Genomic DNA, 23555 nt, shown 5'->3' on the forward strand with positions numbered 1-23555 from the left:
TCTTACAGATAACTGTATCATTCCCTCACTTTCTTTAGGATTCTGCTCAAATGTCACCTTATCCCTGAGGCCCTCTATAAAAATAGCATCTTCCCCATTACTTTTCTCCATTAGAATGGGAATTTTTGCCTGATTTATGTATGCCTATAATGGTGAGGGGCACACCAAAAAAAAAAAAAAAAATTGCTGAACTAATTAACTTGTGATATTTATCACCATCTGACATACCATATATGTTTCTTCCCCTAATGGAATGTAAGCTTCAATGAATGATAGCACAGCATATATCATACAGTAAGTACTTTTTTAAAAAGCAGTGGGCAGGGGAGGGGGGTGTCTGTGTGGCTCAGTTGGTTAAGTGTCTGATTTCGGCTCAGGTCATGATCTCATGGCTCTTGAGTTTGAGCTCTGCATCACGCTCTGTGCTGACAGCTCAGAGCCTGGAGCCTGCTTCAGATTCCGTGTCTCCCTCTTTCTCTGCCCCCACCCCAACTCGTATTCTCTCTCTCTCAAAAATAAATGAACATTAAAAAAAAAAGTAGCGAATGATCAAATAAAATGAATGATAAAAAAAATCTATCCTGGACTTTTTAGCAAGTGTTTGACTTTTTACTAAGAGTTTCATATTGGACTACTAAAATCTTTTAGGAATTCAAATGTTACCACCTCCTTTCAGGCAGTTCTCTTAGCAAATTTACAGAGTAATATTTTCAAAACATTTAAATCATTTACATGTTTTATCTATATGCTAACAGCATAATTTTTCTTTTTGAAAATAAACTGAAGTGAAACCTTGTGGTAAACCTGTGACTTCTCGCTGACAAGCGGAGGCTCTATTCTATTGCTGGAAGTATGTACATCCTGTTACTCAAGGCAACATCTATTCTCTCGTTGCTCCTTGCCTGCAAAGTATAGAAGTGGCTTTGTAACCTGAGAGACACATCTTATTTATCACCCCTCGGAGGCTGCGTACCCCAGGCATATTGGCCTGCACTGCATAGAGCAGCAGTCAAGTGCGAGGACTGTTAGAGATATAATTAAAGGCCAAACCACACATTGTCATATAGATTTTAATAGATTTTTCTGATTAACTCATCACAGTAATCATTTTTACTGTAATGATATGCAGCTTTACTACACTAGTATAAATAAAAACAGATAAATACAGCTCTAGGCAACATCACAGATTAACAAACTAAGCATTCTTCATGAACCAAAACTGAAAACAATTATTAATAAGAGATGCTGACACCCTTGCCCATTCTCATCATACCTTCTGAAAAAGGGTACTCCAATAAGGCGCTCCACTGATTATATTGGTCAATTAATTTGCCAATTAGCCAGGCACATATATTTCATGGTCTCTAGTATTTCATCATTTGGTTGAAAAGCAGACACACCTCAACGTATCAAAAAGAAAAGTGGAATAGATAGTATTACCCAAGAAAACCACTGAATGCATTAAAGATATAACACTTTTCCTGTATTTTAGCAGTAAGACACATCAAGGGATAGAAATATACCGAGAAGAAAATTAATATCCACCTTGAATATCCACCCTGAAATGTCAGTCTGTGAAGCAGGATGGGCAATGAAAGAAGGACCTGAAATCAAAAAGGACTCATGGAAAATAAAATCCATGTGAGGTCTGATGTTATGAAGCTATCTGCAAAGAAACTAGTTTCTCCTTTGAAGGCTTATAACTCAAGAGAACCTATTCAATAGCCAATGCTGAGGAGTTCACACTGCAGATACACTTAGGACAAGATACACGGGTAAGATACACAGAAGTATTGTTTAGAAAAGATTTCACTCTGGATGGCCAAATGAAGGGATCATTAAGAAAGCTTGAAGTTTGCCAAAGGGAGGAAATAAACTAAAATTCAAAATACTGATTTTAGGCAGATAGCAAAACTAAGAATATTCCATGAAATTCCTAAAATGTTGCTCAACTTTCAACTGTCATTCTAATATGGCTTCATGATCTAATAAAGCTTCAAGATCTTATAGATACATTATTTTTAAGAACTAGGAAGTGAAGAATCACTTCCAAAATGTAAAAACGGCTTATTGCCAGTTATGTTTCAGAAAATGTCTGTCTGCAAAAATTCATTTCCTACCAAAAATGCGTAAGCCCAGAATATTTAGGCCAGTCCTACAAGTAAACCTCCTTTGCTGATAGTGAATTAAGACCATGATCAAGACAGACATTTCCAAAAACAAAAATTCTAGACACACCCTAGGACATTTTCAACGCATCCTGCAAAACTCTGCACTGTGGATATTCAAAACAATACTCACTGATGGATGTGACAAACCCAAAGACTCAAAGGTTATGTTCATATTAAAATTTTAACTGCTACCTTTGCAGTGGTTTTCAATTTTTTTTTCTTAAAAAAGGTTAATACCATTTAACTTTTGGTTTTAATCTGCAAAGTGATTTGTCATATTTTAACTTTCTAGTTAATGAGTCAAAATGTATACAGGTCAGAAGACATAATCCAGAGGATGGCAGTGAAAGATCAGAAAAAGGTTTATGTACACATTGAATCATAGACAAATAACCACAACCTCTTTTTAAACCCTTGTTCCCATTGTAAACTTTGTTCATAACTCCATATTTGTAAGTCTGAATTAGTCTATAAAAATCACATTAAAAAGGTAAAATTATTTAAGCGCGATATTAACTGATCTGTATTTTATAAATTTTAATCCATAAAAATATAAATAAGAATGGTAAATTTTTAAGAAAAGAAATATACATTTAGTGCAAGTTATGAATTACATTTCTTCTTCAGTGTCAGCAATAAAATATCTTGAGGAAAGAAAAATGATCTAATTTCAAGAAAAAAAAAATTCCAGTGTTTAAACATGCAATTAATTCCAGATACAGCTAAACAGAATACTTCCTTCTCTTTACTGTCAAAGCAGCAGCATTTTGTTTCTTTATGCTGAACAGTACTTGTATATTATAGTAGTTTTAGAATAGAAAATTTGCATAAGACCAGGTCACATTATCCATAAAGTCTGAGCAGGAAAAAAAACAAAAAGAAAACTGTTTATCCTTAACAAGTCAAGTTTCATTGTTGTTGATTCTGAACCACAATGCACACAAGCTGAGAGCTTTTGTTCACACTTCATTCGAGATTTTACCTGTTTGATTAGCCTTTGTTGTGGTACATGAGACAGCTCCAAGCATTCAGCGATGGTACACACTACATGGTTAATGGCACAAGAAACACTCCCTTCTTGCGATGAAACTTCAGTAAAATCACAGTACATCTCAATATGAGAAAGGACTGTTTCAAAAGGGTACACCAATTTAAAGAGGTTTTGTTGCAGCTCAAGAGAGAAAGAGAGAGGGAGAGAGAGACAGAGAGAGAAATAAAAGCTCTTCTGGAATGTAGAAAGATAATGCTTAACTATATAAGTCATGAATTAAACAGAACAGTTTTGATACAAAAGGGCAAGACCCTGCAGTCTTATAGATGGCTCAATTCAAATAATCCCTCCAGAATAGGGACTGATAATGCGTCTTTGCAAAATGTTGGAGTAACCGGCCAGGTGCTCCAGGACTGCGGCGTCCTCTCCGTTGAGGCTCAAGCCTGCACTATCACGGCACGTCCTCAGCTGAATGCATCCAGTGCAGAACCACAGGAGATGATTTGCTGCTCTTGGTTAGATGGGGAAATACCTCACTCGTCTCCTTCTCTCTCTCCTTTCCCTCCCCAAACAACTCCTCCATGCCACCAGCATTATTTGCAAACCATGTTGCAAAAGCCTGGGTTTTACATTTTCCTTTTTTTTTTTTTTTTTTTAAAGGAGGAAAAAAAAGTAGACGACTCCTTCAGGTTAAAGAGTTGTGCTATTCAACAAATGAACTTCCTCTTCTGTTTCCTCTCTCTCCTCATCTATAGAATTCAGTTGAACATTATTGAAGCGGGGTCTTGGTTTGCCGTCTGGGCCATATGACGGAGGATATCTTTTTTTGTTATAATGCCAAGGAGGCGCCTGAAAGGAATAAGCAGAAGAGTGCTATTTAAATAAAAGGGAAAAGAAAAGAAGAGCTAAATCTATAGCTAACACTTTTTGTTGACAGGAACAGAGCAAAGCAAGCATCGTGATTTTGAATTTTCAGAAAGTGTTTTACTGGTAAAGATAATTAAATTAGCCAGCAACCATCCTTTGATATAAAAGTATTATGGTCACTAATAAGACAATGTCCTTTCCACTGAGACTCTGAGGACTGCATGCCTCACTGAAGTAGAGGTATTCTGATTAATGTATGCCAACAAAAAAGTAACAAAAAAATGGGAGGACGTATAAAATAAGAGATGACACTGATCCCATTTGAGAAGGAAAATTAATTCCCATGACATCAAGAAAGCAGTAAAATGTCTGATGACCAAATCTCAATATTCCACGGTTTTAAAACCAAACTTAATCAACTTTAAAAAATAATGTAAAGATTGCCCAGTTGTATGCAGAATCTTCATGAAAGCACATACAATTGAGATAAAATGCATATAAAATGGTCAACAAAGAACTCTAATCCCAAACTTCAGAGCCCCAAGAATAAATCTATAAGACAACCCAAGTTTCTAGTACACACGTCAATGTTTTCCTCTTTTGATTTTGGCCAAAAAGTTAAGATACAGTGCTTTTATGAAAGTCTTGGTTGTTAATGCTCACATTAAAAGATAGGTGAAAAATCAAGAAGCAGTCCTAAAAGATTATTATAGGTGAAGCAGAAAGCAGAATGAATGAGTAGCTATTTATTATTCTGGTTAGTAGTTTTTTAAAAAAGGATGCATGAAACACTTGTGAAATATTAGCATACAACAGGAATACATAATCAGTTGTGTACTTAAGCAAACTGGGACAGGTTTTATATAGGTATGACAATTGCAGGGCAAAATAATTTCAGGCATTAATAGCTAAAGCCAGACGATTTTTTAGGTTATATGATTAAGATAATTCAAACTTTATCTTTAGTCATGAAACCACTAGGACATAAACCCGGTTAAAACAAATGCATTTGACCCCAAGAGCTGCTCACAGCATTCTGGAAACATCATACAAAAGGGGCACACACATAAACTAGGTACAGGTTACTAATGAAATGGCAGGACACACATTCTTGATTGTGAGGGTATGCAAGGTGTAGCAGAAGAAGAATTAATGCCAAGATCACAAATATATACAACATTACACTCTAGTTAGTGTGCCCATAAAAAAAATCTGTTTAACATTCAGCAATTGTAACATTGCTAAGCTCCATTAACAATCATTTACGAGCTTAGATTTACCACAAGACTACCACAAGATTAGGAAACATAAAAAAAGAAAAAGGGTTCGGTGGGTTTGGTGGGGCAGACATTTTTAACCAGTCAGGCATCTTCTGAGACCGGTGTATCCACTAAGGTAGACAGACTTGTGTTTAAGAATGTCCAATGACATTTACTCATTTAACTACCAAACTGTTTACAGTTCTTAAATTGCAACCAATGATTTTGATGAGAGATGGTAACTTTTGCTTACTTCCTGTGAATGGAATTTTACAAATATCTAAATTTATCTTACAGACATAGTTTACGAGATAGAAATGTTAACTGGCAGCATGTAGGATTTTTTTAGTTCAGCAGGTATCTGGGAAAGAGAGAACTGAACAGTTCACAAGTTTCATGCTTCCTGACTTCTAAGGTATCTAATGAGGAGATCTGATATATCTAATCACCAAGGGTTCGACGTGCTGCTTTAGTTGCTCGAGATGCTCTAATATGTTCTTCTTTGTGATGATCCCCAAGACAATCCTGAAACAGATCATGTTATGCTAATAACTGTGAGAAATCAAAGTAAAAAAGGTTCCAATCATAATGATAAAGAATGAGAGAAAAAATAAAAACATGAACCATAAGAATGCTTTTAATGAACTTTAGAAAAATAAAAACAAAAATGATTTGAAATCCCAGGTCCCATTTGCACAAATTCTGACTTTCATAAGAGACATGATACTATTTTTAAATATTGGTGGGTTGTTTTCCTTTTTAAATTAAAAAGCAACCCTATAAAAGTTCACAATGAAGACGACTATAAAGAAAAGCAAAAAAGAAACAGTAATAATGCACAGCTATAAACCTCTAAAATTTAGTTTCATTTTCAGTGTTCCTTCTTTAGAGGAAAGTATTTTTCTAATTGCTAAAAAGTTAACAATGCGGCAGCTATGATTTGGATCTACCTCAGCAGTGAAAAGGTAGAGGCTTAGCCTTAATTGTCTATGAAGAACTAAGAAATCGCTTGGATCTTACTATTATTTCATATTAAAATTGATGGCATTGTGCACTTAAAAAATGCCAACCAATATTAAAAAAAAAAACAATTTTCAGGACCTGCTGAAAGCCACTTCCTAAAATAAACTAGTAAGATGTGTTTATGATTAGGGGTCAAGATGACTTTTACATTATGCACTTCATTTTCTAAATGATTATTTCTCAGTTAACCTACAAGCAAAATGATGGACATAAATTCTCACAAGGATACTTGTAAATAATTCAATTTATTAGAACAAAATCCTGGTTACTGGTTTTAGAGTGGAAGCCAATGAATTCTACTACAATATATGGCAACATAGATAATGAATGTCAAAAACCTTAGAAAGCTTTAGTCATGAAATTCTGGAAGCCCATCCAGAATGCCCTTCAGGGTAACTAGACATTTCCCTGAGGATCTAGTTAAGTCAACTTTACTATTCAACTGCCCTTGAACATTCTGACTTCTTCAAGAATGTCACCAGGGTATTTCGCTTAGTCAAAGTAGTCTGGGACTAGAGATGTGTCAGTTATGAAACAGTTATTAAAGATGATGCCTGGGTGTGGGGGTGGGTAAGCAGGAAGAGCAGAGATTGGGAAAGGCAGAAATAGAGTTTCTGCTAATGCTTTCTCATTATTTAAAATAATGTACTGACTTAAGAACAAAGATAAATTGCAAAGTTCTCCGAGCATGGGAACAAATTCTCCCTCCAAAAAGGCTTAGAAAATGCACTCATGAAATAAAAAATGGATACATAAAAGAAGCACTTAATCACTCAATAGATGTTCTTCTCTAAGTGTGTGAGGGAAAATAAAAAACAAAAAAACACATCAATTCATTTTAATTTATAGCTGGAGTCAGGAAATAAATAGTTGACAATTAAATAGTTTCAGTTTAATTCTTACTCATTCTTTTCTATCCAATTATATACAGTGATTAATTTCAGTTAGTATATTAGTAAGCTCCACCAAATCACAAGATACAAAATGAGGAAAGTTACAAATTTATGAAGGACCAAATGGCAAATTTAGAGATTTACAAAGTAACCTCTATATTACAAAGTAACGGCCCTAAAAAAGGAGGACAAACGTGTATTTCCTTTCCAATGAAGAAGAGTGATTTGAGAATAAGGCCAGGTTCACTGCTACTTTATTAATTTCCGGAAGTATAAAGAAACTCAATGCAAAATATAACTTACATAATTTGCTATTTCCCTGTGGGGCTAATAAGCAATGACGTAAGTATAACAGAGCATGACCCAACATTTTCCCAAAATATGTTCCAAAAAGCACCAGTCCAAGGAGTTTGGCCCTCTTTCCTCCATTAAAAAAGAAAACAAAACAAAACAAACAAAAAAAAAAACTGCATGTTCAAACAAGTTTGGAAAACTATATTTCCTATTATCCCTGAGATTCAAATAATATCAACATTATAAGTTTTGAGGTATTCCACAATAAAGAAACCTCAACTGTATTTAATCCAGTAACTTCCAAACCTATATGGTCACAAAACTCTTTCTAAGCAATGCTTATTTAACATCCTGCTAGTTCCACCAACACTAAAAAGATTTTGAGAAATTCTGCTAATTAAAATATAAAATACGGGAAATATGTAACTGACATCTTTAAAATTCACAGACACACTTCCCCCTCATCTCTCTATTCTCATTTTCTACTTGCATCTACGAGTCTGGACTTGTTGCACCTCTTTCCCCAAACAGTTACTTTCTACCTCTGTGGACCCAATATGAACTATAAGATGCGGACAGTTATCCGGATCTTCACACTATCCACTAAAATACAGAAGGTATGGTTTCTTTTCTAGGTTTAAATCATTTAACTTCAAGTGAGAATAAAATGCTCTACCTTCCTTACATACTGCAAAGAAAATAAAGACCCAAGAGCTACCACTCCTAATGATCTCTTTCTTTCTCTCTCTATATATCGACTTATTTTCCTTGAAGTACAGAAATAAGGAATTATAATCAAGGCAATTAAACATATTCTTTTAGAAAAAGCTACCCCCTCACCAAAGCTTTCTTATAAACAGGGAATATCAGGTAAGATTTTAATTAGCTGTCCTCCCCCACCCCCATTTTTTAAGTTTTACACTGCAAGTATTTTCCTTTGTAATATTTCTGCTGCCAAAAATCTGGAAATTAAGCAGCAAAGGGAAATATGGTAACTGACCCATCCAGCTTGGTGATCACAGGTAATCATGACTAGAGAATGACATTTATATGTGTTAGCACATAAAAGGACACACCATGCCAGGCAAAGAGAATAACTGGAAGCAAGTAAAAATTGTAACAACTCAGCTTAGTTTCTAACTGAGCCATTTATAATTAAAAGGGTCCCCAAAGCAGTACAAATTCATAAACAGCTACCCCATATAACATGTATTTATTAAGTTTTTAAACAATGAAGTTTGGTACTACTATTATTATTATTATTTTATATTTTTGTATTTATTTTTGAGAGACACAGAGAGACAGCACAAGTGGGGTAGGGGCAGAGAGAGAATGAGACACAGAATTCAAAGCAGGCTCCAGGCTCTGAGCACAGAGCCCGATGCGGGGCTCGAACTCACAAACTGTGAGATCATGACCTGAGCCAAAGTCGGACAGCCAACCGACTGAGCCACCCAGGTGCCCTGGTACTATTATTTTTTTATTAAACATTAAAAGTTATCATATATCTCTTCTCCAATCAGTATCTGTGATATTTAATAATTTGAAACTTCCTGCCTTTAATCAAGAATTTTGTACCTTCAATATAATTTATTTCACACTATTTAGAGTGATTTGATTTGATTTGATTTGATTTTTTTGAGGGAGGGAGAGAGAGAGCACAAGCAGGGAAGAGGCAGAGGGAGAAGGAGAGAGAGAATCCCAAGCAGGCGCCACACCCAGCGCAGAGCCCAATGTGGGGCTCAATCTCACAGCTGTGAGATCGTGACCGGAGCTGAAATCAAGAGTCAAATGCTTAGCCGACTGAGCCACTATTTAGAGTGATTTTAATTGGTTAGCATAGTGAAAACACTGAACTTGGATCTAATTCTCTACCTTTATATTTCTATTCCTAACCTAGTATGGTCTAATGTATTGTTCAAGAAAATTGTAGTAGTTTAAGAAATCACAAAGAAAGAAGATACACTCTACTGGTCATTAACAGTGTAAAAGCAGCAGCAAGAGATCGGGTTCTAAAATTGGAAAGATACTCGATTCCCTGAACCATGACTTACCACCCACATGACTGGGCATATTATGAAACCTCTGAGCTTCAGTGACTACACTGTAAGTCAGGGAGGCTGCCGCCCACTTTGCAGAGATATACAAAGTTAAATGAGAAACACAAAGAAGGTGCTCGATACACAAATTTCCTTCCCTTTTTTTCTTTTTTCCTCCTTTCTTTAGAAAGGGGTCATGTGTTTTGCCACTCACATATTTTGTACAAACCATTTTTCTTTTTAAAAAAACCTGCTGTGATTCTCTAAAGTGTTTACTATTTCAACCAGTTTCAGGCTGTGCAGGCTTATGCATAATCAAGAGTACCTTTGTTTCTCACTTCTAGCCTTCCCATTATCAGCCTTCAGATAAAACAATGTTCTTAAGTATTTCAACTAGGAACAGTAATGTGATGGAAGCAAAGGGGACTAGAGAGAGGGAGCAGGCGGGGAAAGAGACCCCAGGTGCAGGGGGAGAGGGGAGCAGAGGCAGTGAAGCAGGAGTGCGTCCGCTGAGCAGCCCGTAGATACCATCCCCACTGTGTCCCTTTGATATCTGCCAAGCAAAACTTGTCAATATCCTACCCTGGAGAAACACTGGTAGTTCATGTGGAAAGGACAAATAAATTAATCAACTTACACATTTTAAATACATGAGTGTTTGTCATTAGCAGTTTATATAAAAGATTTCTGGACGGAAAAGGTAGAGAAGAGGAAACAAATATTTGCCAAAGGAGGATTTAAGCTAATTTACAAATTTAATTATATATTATTTCCCTCATTATATGATAAGTAAAATAATGGCTAAAATAGCGAGCAGCAAAATATCTAGAAAGTTTCTATTGAACTAGAAAGTTATATTAAAAAATGAAATACTTACAAAAAGAAAACAGGTTTTTCTCTACTCCGTACAGGTTAGGTCCACTCCTCCTCTAATAGAGGAAATACTCTAAGCTCAGTGTGCATGTTGGAGGTGTTTCAGAACCTCTTTGCCAACTCTGAAGTGTTCCTGACAAATACTACTTTATGTTTTGGCAAAGATCTGGCAGTTGACAATGTTTTTATTCTTGGTAAGTGTCAATTTGATCAATACTGATCCTGTACTTATAATAACCACACTAAAAAAATAGACCTTCCCACTCGGAAGCTGACTTACAGTCCTTCCTAATAACTGAATTTGAATTCCACTAAACAGTATCATAAATTCCAGTAAGCGAACTGACTTCTTTCACCAAACTTACCCATTGTGAGTTACAAGGCATTGCCTCAGACCCAGCTTTCGGAAAATATCCACCACTATCTCCATTGGGGTGTGATCTGTCACTGTGAAAGGGCTCATGTCAAGAATGCTCCGAAGCTTCAATGGCCGAGGACTTTCTGCCGGAAGAGACGGGGTGTGCTGCGCAAAACACACACGAGAACTGCCCACAATGCCTTCTTGTTTTTTTCTGGCACTTTCTGAAAAGAGATAGAGAAGACCAAAACTTAATTTGTTTAGGGGTAATCTTTCTGGGAGACTTTAAAGAATAAATAAATGTATCCCATGACTTTTGGTCCCTTCATTTTTTCCTATCTTCTACCCCAAGAAAGGAATCAGCTGAAAACTGATTTAGTAATTTCTTATATTTGACAGAATTAGAATACACCAATAACAAATCATCTTCATGTAAATAAAATATTTTTAGTACATCAATTTTCTTCACTGGGACTGAAGCCGTTTTCTAACTTTGGGGGACAAGGAAGCATGTTTGAAATATGGTTTTTAAAACCTGCACAAATTATGAGAGCATAGTTTATCATAGGAAGCCATCATCAAGCACTGGGTATTGTATGGAAACCAATTTGACAATAAATTTCATATATAAAAAAAAAAAGGAAAAAAAAAAGGAAGCCATCATCAAATAACACCTGCCTGTGTTAAAATGTCACTCATCCTGCAGAAGTGGGGCTAACGTGAGTTTCACTCTTAATTCTGACTATGTTGCATATACTCCAACCTCTGTGAATCAGCTAGTTCTTTCTCTTTTCTAATGTTAAAGTTTCATTTTCTGGGTGAGTATGAACATCAATAGGTGGGTTTAAACTACAATTATGCACATAATGGATGCACTTTTTTTTTTTTTTTGGTTTTATTTATAAGGGCTCTGCTCATTTCTCTCTCTAGTGTGGCTCTGCTTCAAGTGCTTCTGTTTGCTGCCACTTCCACTCCTACTTTTGAAAGTGCCAGACAAGAAGGGGTAAAGATACAGAAAACTGCACAACAGAGATCACAGGAGGAAAAAGGAAACTCATGAAATGGAGAGAATACAAAAATAAAGAGCTTTATGTTTCTATTTGGAGTTAGTATGTATTCAAAACGTTCACAAATATGCTATTTGCTATACTAAACATATTTTGAACATGAATTTTGCTACAAAAATACTTAAGCCAAAATAAGAAGCATCAGTCCCAAGTTAAGAAGCAGATACAGAATTCATAAACAAATACTACAATTCTTTTTACTCCTTCTGACCTCTAAAGCCTTATTTAACTGTGTTGTGACACATTCAGGTAGGAAAGCGCTAACTGAAGTTCTAATGGCTAATACTTACTAACCCACCTTAAAAACATGATAAAGGCATGGAAAAGAAGAAATCTCATTTGCAAATGATGTAAATGATTTTTGAAAAATGCTCTTTAGGTTGCTCTTAACCCACAGAAGCCTCTGACTAATGACCTGTGAATGGTGGAGTATAAATACTATTATCATATATGACAGATATTCTGAGTTAAAACCAAGCCCACTCATCAAACTTAAATACCTTAAAATAACAAATATTCTATCATGAATATAGCATGAAAATATGCTATAGACTGTTTAAATAAATCATTTAATGACAAAAGTTTCAGAAAATTTTAGAAAAAGTCATTAACCTAATTTATTTTTTAATTTATTGGAATGTTCCTTTGAAATAACAAGGCACAGGCTAGTGAACATTCAGCCTGACTTAAATTTGTCATTTAAGTGAATACAGTAACTATTTTAACAAGCATCATTTACCGAATACTTACAAAGTGTCAGGACATCTGCTAGGTTTGTTTTCCTTTGTTTGAAAAAAACAATTTTTTGAATGCCATCCAAAGGCTTTTGAAGCAGAAAATATCATCATAGTTTTCATTTTCTGATATGATTCAGACAGTTTCTTAAAGTGTGCATGCAGGAAAGAGTTACACTTCCAGGAGAATGGAAATGGTTCTTTTCTAACAAAATGTCCAAATGTAAGTAATCACCTTTTTCCCCACAAATTTTATGTCTTATTTTTCCCATTCATGTTAATATACTCTCAAGGGCTTGACTTCTCAAAACTTCTCAAAAAAGAAAGGTACATGAGCTGTCCCCTTCATTTTTGACAATGTGAAACCTGGTAGTGATAGAGTCCAAAAACACTCCCCAGGGATCTAGAATTCTTACATCACTTGTATTGACTGTAGAAAGCAAAAAGGTCTCTAAATCCACAAAATGGTATTTCAACTAACCAAGCAGGTATAAAGTTTATTTTAACTACTATAAAGAGATAAACAAAAAGCTTGCTTGCAATGCACATTGTTGAGTAAACTGTATTTTAAGGTTTCTAAGGTTGATAATATTGCTATGGAAGGGGAAACCTTTAATGAATTAGTTCTCCTAGGTATGCAAGCCAAAGCTTTATTCCGCAGAAAAAATCTTGAGGGGACAGGAGAGTATAATTAAGGGAAGAGTCTGTCACTGTGTCACGTACCATACTACTGTGTTCAAGATGTCAATGATATTTAGGCTTTCATACACTGAGAATCTCCCTGTAAAACTTACAGCTCCTATTACATAAATAGAAATGAAAAAGTGTATTTTTATGACTCAAGTTGGAAAATAGGAAAGACTATTCACACCATAAATGTTAAATATGCTTCATTTTAAACAAATCTATAAAACATCCAGCCTCACTTAATCTTGACACAAAAATGCAGGAAGAAATCTCTCCATTTGAACTAAACTTTAACACAGCAAACTGTCATTCACTGCTTGTGGGAGTACATGGCATAATCACTACTTGGTGCAATAGGAAAATATCTTACGACATTACAAATGCACCTAACTCTCTGATCCAACTTTCTACTTCTAGTAATTTTTGTCCATTTGCACATAGGCACAGAGTCAAAAATAGGAGATTATCAAATATATGAGGGAGCAATTTCTATCATAGCAGAAAATTGTAAACGTCTTAAATGTCCATCAATGAGGAACTGATTTTAGAAATCATGATGTATCCCATGGTACATCTACTTCAAGAAATACTATGTAGCTTAAAAGAATAGAATGAAGAAACTTTACATACTCATTTGGGTAGATGTCTAAGAAAACATTGCTTAGTGAAAACAAAAAACAAAAAAACAAAGTACACATGTATTGGATAGCATGACACAGTTCGTTTAAAAAGATATATATATAAGTATAGAATAATATCTACAGAGTACATAAGAAACCAAAGAGATGGCTGCCTACAGAGAGTTAAATGGATAACTATGAGGTCAAGGGTGAGTGAGATTTTTCACTGTATACTTTTTAATCTTCTTGAATTTGAACTATGTGAATATACTACCTATAAATAAACATTTTAAAATGATGAAATGACACAAAAGTATAGTTTATAAATAAATTATGGGAAAATTGTTCTTTCAAAATCTTGAGTTTTCCTGGGGTGCTGGGTGGCTCAACTGGTTAACTGTTCAACTTTGGCTCAGGTCATGATCTCACGGTTCATGAGTTCCAAGCTCCACATTGGGCTGAGCCTGCTTCAGGCTCTCTGTCCCCTTCTGTCACCCTTCCCCCACTTGCCCTCTCTCTCAAAAATAAATAAACATAAAAAAAAAAAACCTTGGTCTTTCCCAATCCTGGATATAGTATATAGCTTACCACTTACTCAAGCATTCTTTTTTTGTCTTTCATAAAGTATGTCATATAAATACATATAAATTACATATTATATATATTTAATTAATTTATATATATATTTGATTAATTAAATTTAATATATGTATATATTTAAATGTTCATTTATTTTGAGAGAGAGAGAGAGACAGGGAGAGAGAGACAGGGAGAGGCAGAGAGAATCCCAAGGCAGGCTCTGTGCTGTCAGCGCACAGCCTAATGCGGGGCTTGATCCCACAAACAGTGAGATCATGACCTGATCTGAAATCAAGAGTCAGAAACTTAACCAAGTCTCCACATTATGTTATATTATATTATATTATATTATATTATATTATATTATAGTATAGTATATTATAGTATAGTATATTATAGTATATTATAATTTTTTAGTTTTTTTATGTTTATTTATTTGAGAGAGACAGAGAGCATGAGCGTAGCAGGGGCAGAGAGATTGGGAGACACAGAATCTGAAGCAGGCTCCAGGCTCTGAGCTATCAGCATAGACCCCGATGTGGAGCCTGAACTCATGAACTGTGAGATCATGACCTGAGCCAAAGTCGGACACTCAACTGACTGAGCCACCCAGGCACCCCCTATCTTATGTATTATACATATATACAAAGCCTCACGGACAGGTCTATTTTTCTCATTCAAAACTGTAAACTCTATGAAAATGTACATGGGTAAACATGTAAGGTATGTTCTAAAAGTCATCATGTGAAACGTTTCTGATGGCATGTCTAAAGTACATCTATTCCCTTAAACTGACATTATCTACTATCACAATATTCTGTTTCAAGACAGTAACAATACTTTGAAAAACATATCCACAGAATCAGTGGGAATATGAGTAATTCTTAACTTTGACCACTTTATCTTTTAAAAACCTTGTTTTCCTTTAAATTTCTATATAAATTCCAGAATTCTGACCTTTTTCTTTTCTTTGGCTGGCTACCATTAAAACCTAAAGAATAGGAATCTGAACAATGAAATTCTTCTGTGATTGTAGGTTTGGCCATGGTACTAGATTAGAAGCTGAAACACTTAAATACAAGAGCCAAGTGTGACCACATACTTCGCCCATTCTGGCAAATATTCTATTGCCTACAGCAAAACTTGGAATGATGAGATTGCTACTCTTTAAAAAACTCTTACAAAGCTGTAGGCTTTTCCTTAACTGTAAGGATATTTTCTGTAGGCTCCTTTGTTTTGATAACTCTTATAAACTGAGTATTTGCATTTCCATTCTGATTTAAGAAATAATCCTAGACTAGATATCTTCCCTCTTCAAATGGCACAAGAATTAAAATCTTTCACAATCCTTTTGCAGTGGCCAAGAGATAAGCTGTAGAGGACTCAAAGGAACAAAGGCATGACATTTGCAGCTTAGGGTCCTTTACTAAAAACTGGGGAGTATGAAAGCAACAGCTTCATGAAAATATCATTTATCACCTTTGGGGGTTGGGAGAAGAGAGGGAAAGGAATCGGATTGAATAGAAATGGTCTTACTACCCTCCTCATCAATACTGCAGGACTACAAGATAAGGAGAAAAATAAATTTTGGAGGAAAACAATTGTTTACTCCTCATAAAAAGTTTATCTCCATATGTGGAATTTAAGAAACAAAACAGATGAACATAGGAGAAGAGAAGAAGAAATAAGACAAAAAGAGAGAGGGAGGCAAACCATAAGAGACTCTTGAATACAGAAAACAAACAGGGTTGTTGGAGGGGAGGTAAGTGGGGGGATGGGCTAAGTGGGTGATGGGCATTAAGGAAGACATTTGTTGGGATGAGCACTGGGTGTTATACATAAGTGATGAATCACTACATTCTACTGAAAACATTACTACACTATATGTTAACTAATTTGGATTTAAATAAAATTTAAAAAATAAGTAAAAACAAAACAAACCAAAACAACAGTTTACTTTATCCCCAAGAAATAGCATACTATGGCTAATGCCTTTAAACATTATTTGTAGGAATATCAGCACATAATACAATAGGACTTATATACTTTTCAACACAGTATTTCACCAAAAATAAAATCTCAATGATTTTTCACTTTAACGTAGGTATTACAGAGGCGCCTAGGTGGCTCAGTAGATTGAGAGTCTGACTTCGGCTCAGGTCATGATCTGGCAGTCCCTAGGTTCAAGCCCCATACTGGGCTTGCTGCTGGCAGTGCAGAGCCTGCTTTGGATCCTCTGTCCCCCAATCTCTCTGCCCCTACCCCCCTCACTCTTGCTCTCTCTCTCAAAAATAAATATTTAAAATAAAAAAACAGGGGCACCTGGGTGGCTCAGTCAGTTAAGCGCCCAACTTCAGCTCAGGTCATGATCTCGCGGTCCCTGAGTTCGAGCCCTGCATCGGGCTCTGCTGACAGCTCAGAGCCTGGAGCCTGCTTCGGATTCTGTGTCTCTCTCTCTCTGACCCTCCCCCATTCATGATCTGTCTCTCTTTGTCTCAAAAATAAATAAACATTAAAAAAATAAATAAAATAATAAAATAAACAAATAGGGGAGCCTGTGTGGCTCAGTTGGTTAAGCATCAGACACTTGGTTCCGGCTCAAGTCATGATCTCATGGTTCATCAGTTCAAGCCCCGTATTGGGTTCTGTGCTGGCGGCGAGGAGTCTGCTTGGGATTCTCTCTCCCTCTCTCTGCCCTTTCCCCTGTCGCTCTCTCTTTCTCTCTCTCAAAGTAAATACGTTTAAAAAAAATTTTTTTTAAAGCTAAAAAAATAACAAAGTTGCTATATTACATGTTACTATTGTAAACTTAAATCCAAAAACTGAAAAAGGAAAATATTGTGAATCTGATATGAAACAGACCAAAGATGAAATTTTTCAAAGTTTGCATTCAAATAAGCCAATATTAAGTTAATATAAGAATGTATTTACTGGGATGCCCTGGCACTTGCTAGGCCATATATTACATGCTACTACAAACAATATTAACAAGGCTTATCTGAGTGGGAAAAGAATCTGACTCCAATCTCTGATAACAATGCCAAATCAAAAGATAAAACTGTATTTAGTGAGAAAACAATTCACAAATTCTTTTCCTAAAGAACATAAGACTTTCAGGGAATAAATAAAATATACTCTTTACCCCAACACACCCAACCAATTAAATATTATTGTTTTCCTTTCCTCCAGAAATCCATTATATGTCTTTATCTATCTAGATATATAGATTCCATAGATACACGATATAGATACAGACAGATGTATATGTGTGTCTGTATTCTTAAAAAAGGGTACCTATTGCAATTGTCAGGTCTCTTCTGAGGGCAAATCCCACTAATCGTTGAGATTCTTTTGACATTATGACAGGAAAGCCATTGTAGCTGGTTTCATTAATCATGTTTTCTATATCATCCACTGTCATATTGTCCTGTGTCAGGACAGCTAAGGGAGGATCGTTCCTTCGAGGTCTCATGACGTCAGCAGCCAGGGTGGTATGAGTGAATTCTTCTTTTGCATCCAAGAAAGGGTATCCATTTAACCGGATGTGTGCTTCATAAATGCCTTCCCTACCAAAAGCATCACCAACCCATTTACTGGTCATTACTGCAGCCATAAGGGGAACAATATATTCCAAGCCTCCAGTGAGCTCAAAAACAATAACCACCAGGGAGACAGTCATCCTTGTCACGCCACCTGAAAAACAATAAGCACCACGGGTCAAGGAGGACAGGACAGGTCAGTGGAACTGTTCTACTAGGCAGTTGAACACAAATTGTAAAAAGAACTCAGTGAAAAGGATAATCATCGAAAACTACTCCTCCTCTTTTAGGACAATTATCACTGTTTTAATAAGATCTAGAGAAACACCAATTTTCTTTGTTAAACACAAGACTATTAAAATAACATTTCAAAACCTGTTTACTTCACAGTAAACAGCCAACTGAAACGAATTTGCCATTTTGGTTTATTGCTATAGCAAAGATATAATTCCACTCTTATAAAAGCTGATTATTAATTAAAGAATTTGGTGAAGCTCATCATAGCTATCTTGCTTACTACCACATTACAAATAAAGCTCCTATGTGGGTAGAATATTAATACATTTCTCTCCCCTAAATCTTTTCAAAATGAGTAAAATATTTTGGTGCTTTGTGATTTATGTTAACAGTGTAATATCCTCTCCCTTAGAAAACTCATCTATTCATTTACCCAAACCATCATTCTTTTTTTTTTTTTTTTTAATTTTTTTCATGTTTATTTTTGAGAGACAGAGAGTGAGCAAGGGAGGAGCAGAGAGAGAGGGAGACACAGAATCTGAAGCAGGCTCCAGGTGCTGAGTTGTTAGCACAGAGCCCCACAAGGGGCTCAAACTCACGAACTGCAAAATCATGACCTGAGCCGAAGTTGGATGCTTAACCGACTGAGCCACCCAGGTGCCTCCCAAATCATCATTTTGAACTATCACCTCTATGCTCATGTCTCCTAATCCACATCTTTCTCCTTCCTGTTGCCATTGTCCCATGTCTCCAACTATGCATACCTTATTGCTGTGCTTGTCTTGTTTTCCAACTGTAAAAAGACTTGGGATGACCCACTGTCACAAAAAATACCACACATTTAAAACCAAAGTCCTCTTCTTCCCCAAAGAGCTACCCATTCCAGCCAGCACAGCACCATGTTCTTCTTGACAACCTAGATAGTTATTCCGGGTTCATCCTTTACTTGAATCCAATACCTAGACTCTCACCTAGTCTTATCTGATTTGCTTTGCAAAATATCCATCTATTGGTCCCTTCTCAATATTGTCACTATTACCAAACTAGTCCAGACTCTCAAGACTTTGTTCCTTAATTTTAATACTATTTTATCTTACCTCCTTGACTCCAAGCCCCATTACCTTTAATCTACTTTATAAGCCATGTTCCCAGGTTAATCTTTCCTAAGTACTACTTTCATCATGTTGCTCCTTTGCTCAAAAACCTACCAGGATTCGCCAGTTCATACTGTATAATTAAGCTTAAACTCTTCCTTTTTGCTTTTTAACCTAAAAATAGAAGGGAGAAAGAACCTACTACGTATTACACATCTACACTATGCCAGGCATGTCCTAATCAGTTCACAGAGAATTTTGTTTTGAACTCAAGTAACTTATTTTACCTGGCACTGTGCTAACAGTTTTACATGCATTTTATCTCATATAATGCTCAAAACAACTGTAGGAGATTAGTGGTTATTATTTCTATTTTAAAGATAAGAAAATAAAAAATCAAAGTAAAGGAACATTCCCAAAGTTGTCAAGTTACAACTGCCAAAGCCACGATTCTGCCACAGATACGACCTATTCCAAACACAAATTCATCCTGACACAGATGATTGCCTTTTCATAACCTGGCTCTTTCTCACTAATCCAACTTCATTTCCCAAAAGTATCCAAAATGCACTCTCTGCTTCAATAGTATCAGTATCCTTAAATTTATTCCAATTCCTTCAATTTCACACGATTATATTCCTCAACAAAATCCTCTTCTTTAAATCCTACTAGTTTTCTGAAATAAAGCTCCTGTTCTACCCTTACCTGAACTACTTCAGCTCTCTTTTCCTCTAGTTTCCTACACTGTCATAGACTCAGTACTATATATAATTATTGTATATTTCTTACTACTGTTTCTCAGTTTTGGTCTTATCTTCCCTTCCCAATCTGACTGTAGTTGAAGTGTGGGCCCATGTTTTACACTTCTTTGTGTATCACTCACTGCACCTAGCACAGCACTTTACAGAAAGTGGACAACTACTAGGGGCGCCTGGGTGGCGCAGTCGGTTAAGTGTCCAACTTCAGCCAGGTCACGATCTCGCGGTCCGTGAGTTCGAGCCCCGCGTCAGGCTCTGGGCTGATGGCTCGGAGCCTGGAGCCTGTTTCCGATTCTGTGTCTCCCTCTCTCTCTGCCCCTCCCCCGTTCATGCTCTGTCTCTCTCTGTCCCAAAAATAAATAAAAAACGTTGAAAAAAAAATTAAAAAAAAAAATAAAAAAAAAAAAGAAAGTGGACAACTACTAAATCACCGCTACTGTGGTGAAAATGTCCTGTCCTTCCACTTTAACTTGATAGCATTCTTTTGGAGATCAATAATTACAGATTTGTGATTCACTGAACAAAAGTAAGTCAAAATACCAACTATTTAATATCATAACCAAAATTCGACATTTAAATTTTAAAATAACAATTTTTCATATCCAAGAGGACAACAGACTCTTAAGTATTTAATGCAGTTACTTTGTTTTGCTTTTCGTTAAAACAGTTTTTAATTTTCCTATAAATGCACCTTAAATCAAAGAGGGCTGGTAAAGAACTCTTTCTTTACAGCTAACTATAAATCACTGCAGAACCAAATGTTCAGCTTTGCTAAAATGTTAATCTCAGGAACCATGCTATAGTTGTTATAGGTAAGCCAAGATCCCTGACAATGAAAAAACCAAAAATCTCCCTGACAGGATTCAAACTAAGCCTATGTTGTACTGAGATGTTTTCTGTCACAAAGCATTACATGATGTTTAAAAGATGCTAACTACCATTAAGGTTTTGTATTAACAAATATTTAGAGCAGGCAAAATGAAAACTATTACTACATAAAAACTATATAATAGTGGTTTCATTTCTGTTAAAACATTCTCTTCCTCCATCCTGTACCGACCGCCCTCACCCCCCTCACCAATTAAGCATAAATGTGCTCCCACACTCGCTCTCTTCTCTCTCAGATTCACAAACATCCATACACAGACACAGTTACGTTACCTAAGCACGCAGCAGCACCAACCATGGCATAAAGGCCAGGTGTAATGCAATCAGCTCCAACCTCACACCATTCCTTAAAGATAAACCAGTCATGGTGAAAATACGCAAGCTGTTCCACTGCAATCCCCACAATCCTTCCGGCAATCGCACCAATGGCCATGCTGGGAATGAACAAGCCGGACGGAACCTGTAACAAAACCACAGTGCTTAAGGGGACAGAGATCCTCTGCTTATATGCTCGGAACCTAAATTATGGATTTCTAACTAACACTTTAGATTCTTTTCACGTTTTATTTATATAGCAAAATCCTAGTACAAATAAAACTACAGCAAAATACTGTTCTAATGGTACCTTCGTAATTCTGTGATTTCAAAGTAACAGATAACATTCTCTAAACCAACCTAAGGGTTATTCATCCTTTAGCTCCTTAATGCCAGTCCCTAACACGATTTTCATTAATTCATGGTGAAACGGGGAAAGGAAAAAAAAGGACAATATGAAGCATTTTTCATTAAACTGAATCAATTTAATGTGAAGTACTGTCCTTTACTCCATGATTCTATCCTCCCTACATATTTGTTGTTTACCAAATGAAAAAAATATTAGATGCTATTCCTCAAGTAGTACAATGTAAAGAGGACAAGCTTATCAGGTCCTTCAATATTTGTTTAACGATATATACATATATATATATATATATATATATATATATATATACACACACACACACACACACATATATATGGAGAAGAGTATGTATCAATTAAATGTAATGAAAAAAATAGGAATAGTAGATACCTGAAGCGAGATCATTTAAGGATTAAAATACTAATAGCTCTAAAATGTTACAGAAATGAAATAAGCTGAGCACAAAATAATGGCATGTTGAACACTGCATTAGGATCATTAAAAGGTTATCCAAATAGAAGAGATCAAAATATGTTTTACACTCTCCTGTTGATTAGGATCCTTCAGCCAGAGCACAGAGCGAGGTGGGACTTAACAAAGACCTGACAACTGTCTCCAGCCTCCTGTAGCTCAACTAAAGATGAGAAAGTTGGGATTTGCAGAAAATCAACTTACTGTAGAAACAGGAGCTTTAACAGCTGCTTTAACTTGATTCACTATGATTAAACATTTTAAACTTCAAGGTTTTTCTATTATTTAACTGTTATAACCAGTGGACTAAATAGAGAACAATAGAAGAGACAGAGACCACATTTCAAAAACCATCATTACAATTTTGTTGAAATTAAGCTGTTATTCCACATAATCTACATCTGTGAAAGCATATAATCACTAGTGAATGTTAACTTAAGGAACAAGGATTAGCTGACATCGGATTCCCTACATACAGCACTGACAGCCATATAAGAGAATTATATTTACTGGCAAATCACTAATTAATAAATATTATTCTTTTATAAATTCAAATGAAGCAACATCCCAGGGCATTAGGCCTAGCTCCCTTAAATCCTTGATGGAAAAAGACATGGTATTCATAGGCTAGTAATTTAACTCTGAGTCTGCAGTGTCCTTTCAAGCTAACGCCCTATAGTAATATGATAGGTGGAATAATGGCTCCCCAAAGATATCCCTATCCTAATTCCTGTGAATGTGTCATGTTATACAGTAAGGAAGAATTAAGGGTGCCGGTAAAATTAAGGTTGTTAATCAGCTGACCTTAAAACAGGAAATTATCATGGGTACCTGAGTAGCTCAGTTGGTTAAGTGTCTGACTCTCAGTTTTGGCTCAGGTCATGACCTCACAGTTTTGTGAGTTCAAGCTCCACATGGGGCTTTGCAATGACGGTGCAGAGCTTGCTTGGGATTCTCTCTGCCCCTCCCCTACTCATACTGCCTCTCTCTCAAAATAAATAAATAAACTTAAAAAAATTTTTTTAAACAGGAGATTATCCTGGATTACTTAAGTGGGCTCAAAGTAATTACAAATGTTTTTTAAATGTGGAAGAAATATTTAGAATAACGTCAGAAAAATGAAGATAAAAAAAGACTTGACCACCCATTCCTGGCTTTGAAGATGGGAGAAGAGGGCCATGAACCAGGGAATGTGGGAAGCCTCTAGAAGGCTGGAAAAGGCAAAAAAAAAAAAAAAAAAAAAAAAAAGCTAGACTCCATAAATCCATGTGAACACCTTGATTTTAGCCCAGTGAGACCCATTTTGCACTTCTGATCTCCAAAACTAAAATAAACTTGTGTAATTTTAAGCCATTAAGTTTGTGGTAGTTTAAAACAATCATGGGAGCACCTAAATGGCTCAATCGGTTAGGCACCTGACTTCGGCTTGGT

The 23555-nt window shown here is 35.9% G+C and overlaps 1 protein-coding gene across 4 annotated transcripts in view; it reads right to left on the minus strand.

Annotated features, from left to right (window-relative positions):
* Positions 1–1054: 1054 nt before the first annotated feature.
* CLCN3 (chloride voltage-gated channel 3) overlaps positions 1055–23555 on the minus strand; it is a 96892-nt gene continuing 74391 nt past the window's right edge. For 2 of the 4 annotated variants that reach the window (XM_019441020.2, XM_019441021.2), the window contains 5 exons: positions 21245–21431; positions 17750–18148; positions 10776–10992; positions 5738–5813; positions 1055–4011 (listed from right to left, as the gene is read on the minus strand). In XM_019441020.2, coding sequence (XP_019296565.1) covers positions 3853–4011; positions 5738–5813; positions 10776–10992; positions 17750–18148; positions 21245–21431 — 1038 coding nt within the window. In that variant the 3' untranslated portion in view covers positions 1055–3852. The remainder of the gene's footprint in view (positions 4012–5737; positions 5814–10775; positions 10993–17749; positions 18149–21244; positions 21432–23555) is intronic. The other 2 variants (XM_019441022.2, XM_019441023.2) reach the window with 1 other exon arrangement.

This window comes from Panthera pardus, unplaced genomic scaffold, assembly GCF_024362965.1.
Source record: "Panthera pardus isolate Hobbes unplaced genomic scaffold, ASM2436296v1 HiC_scaffold_13, whole genome shotgun sequence".
In the NCBI taxonomy this organism is placed as follows: Eukaryota; Metazoa; Chordata; class Mammalia; order Carnivora; family Felidae; genus Panthera; species Panthera pardus.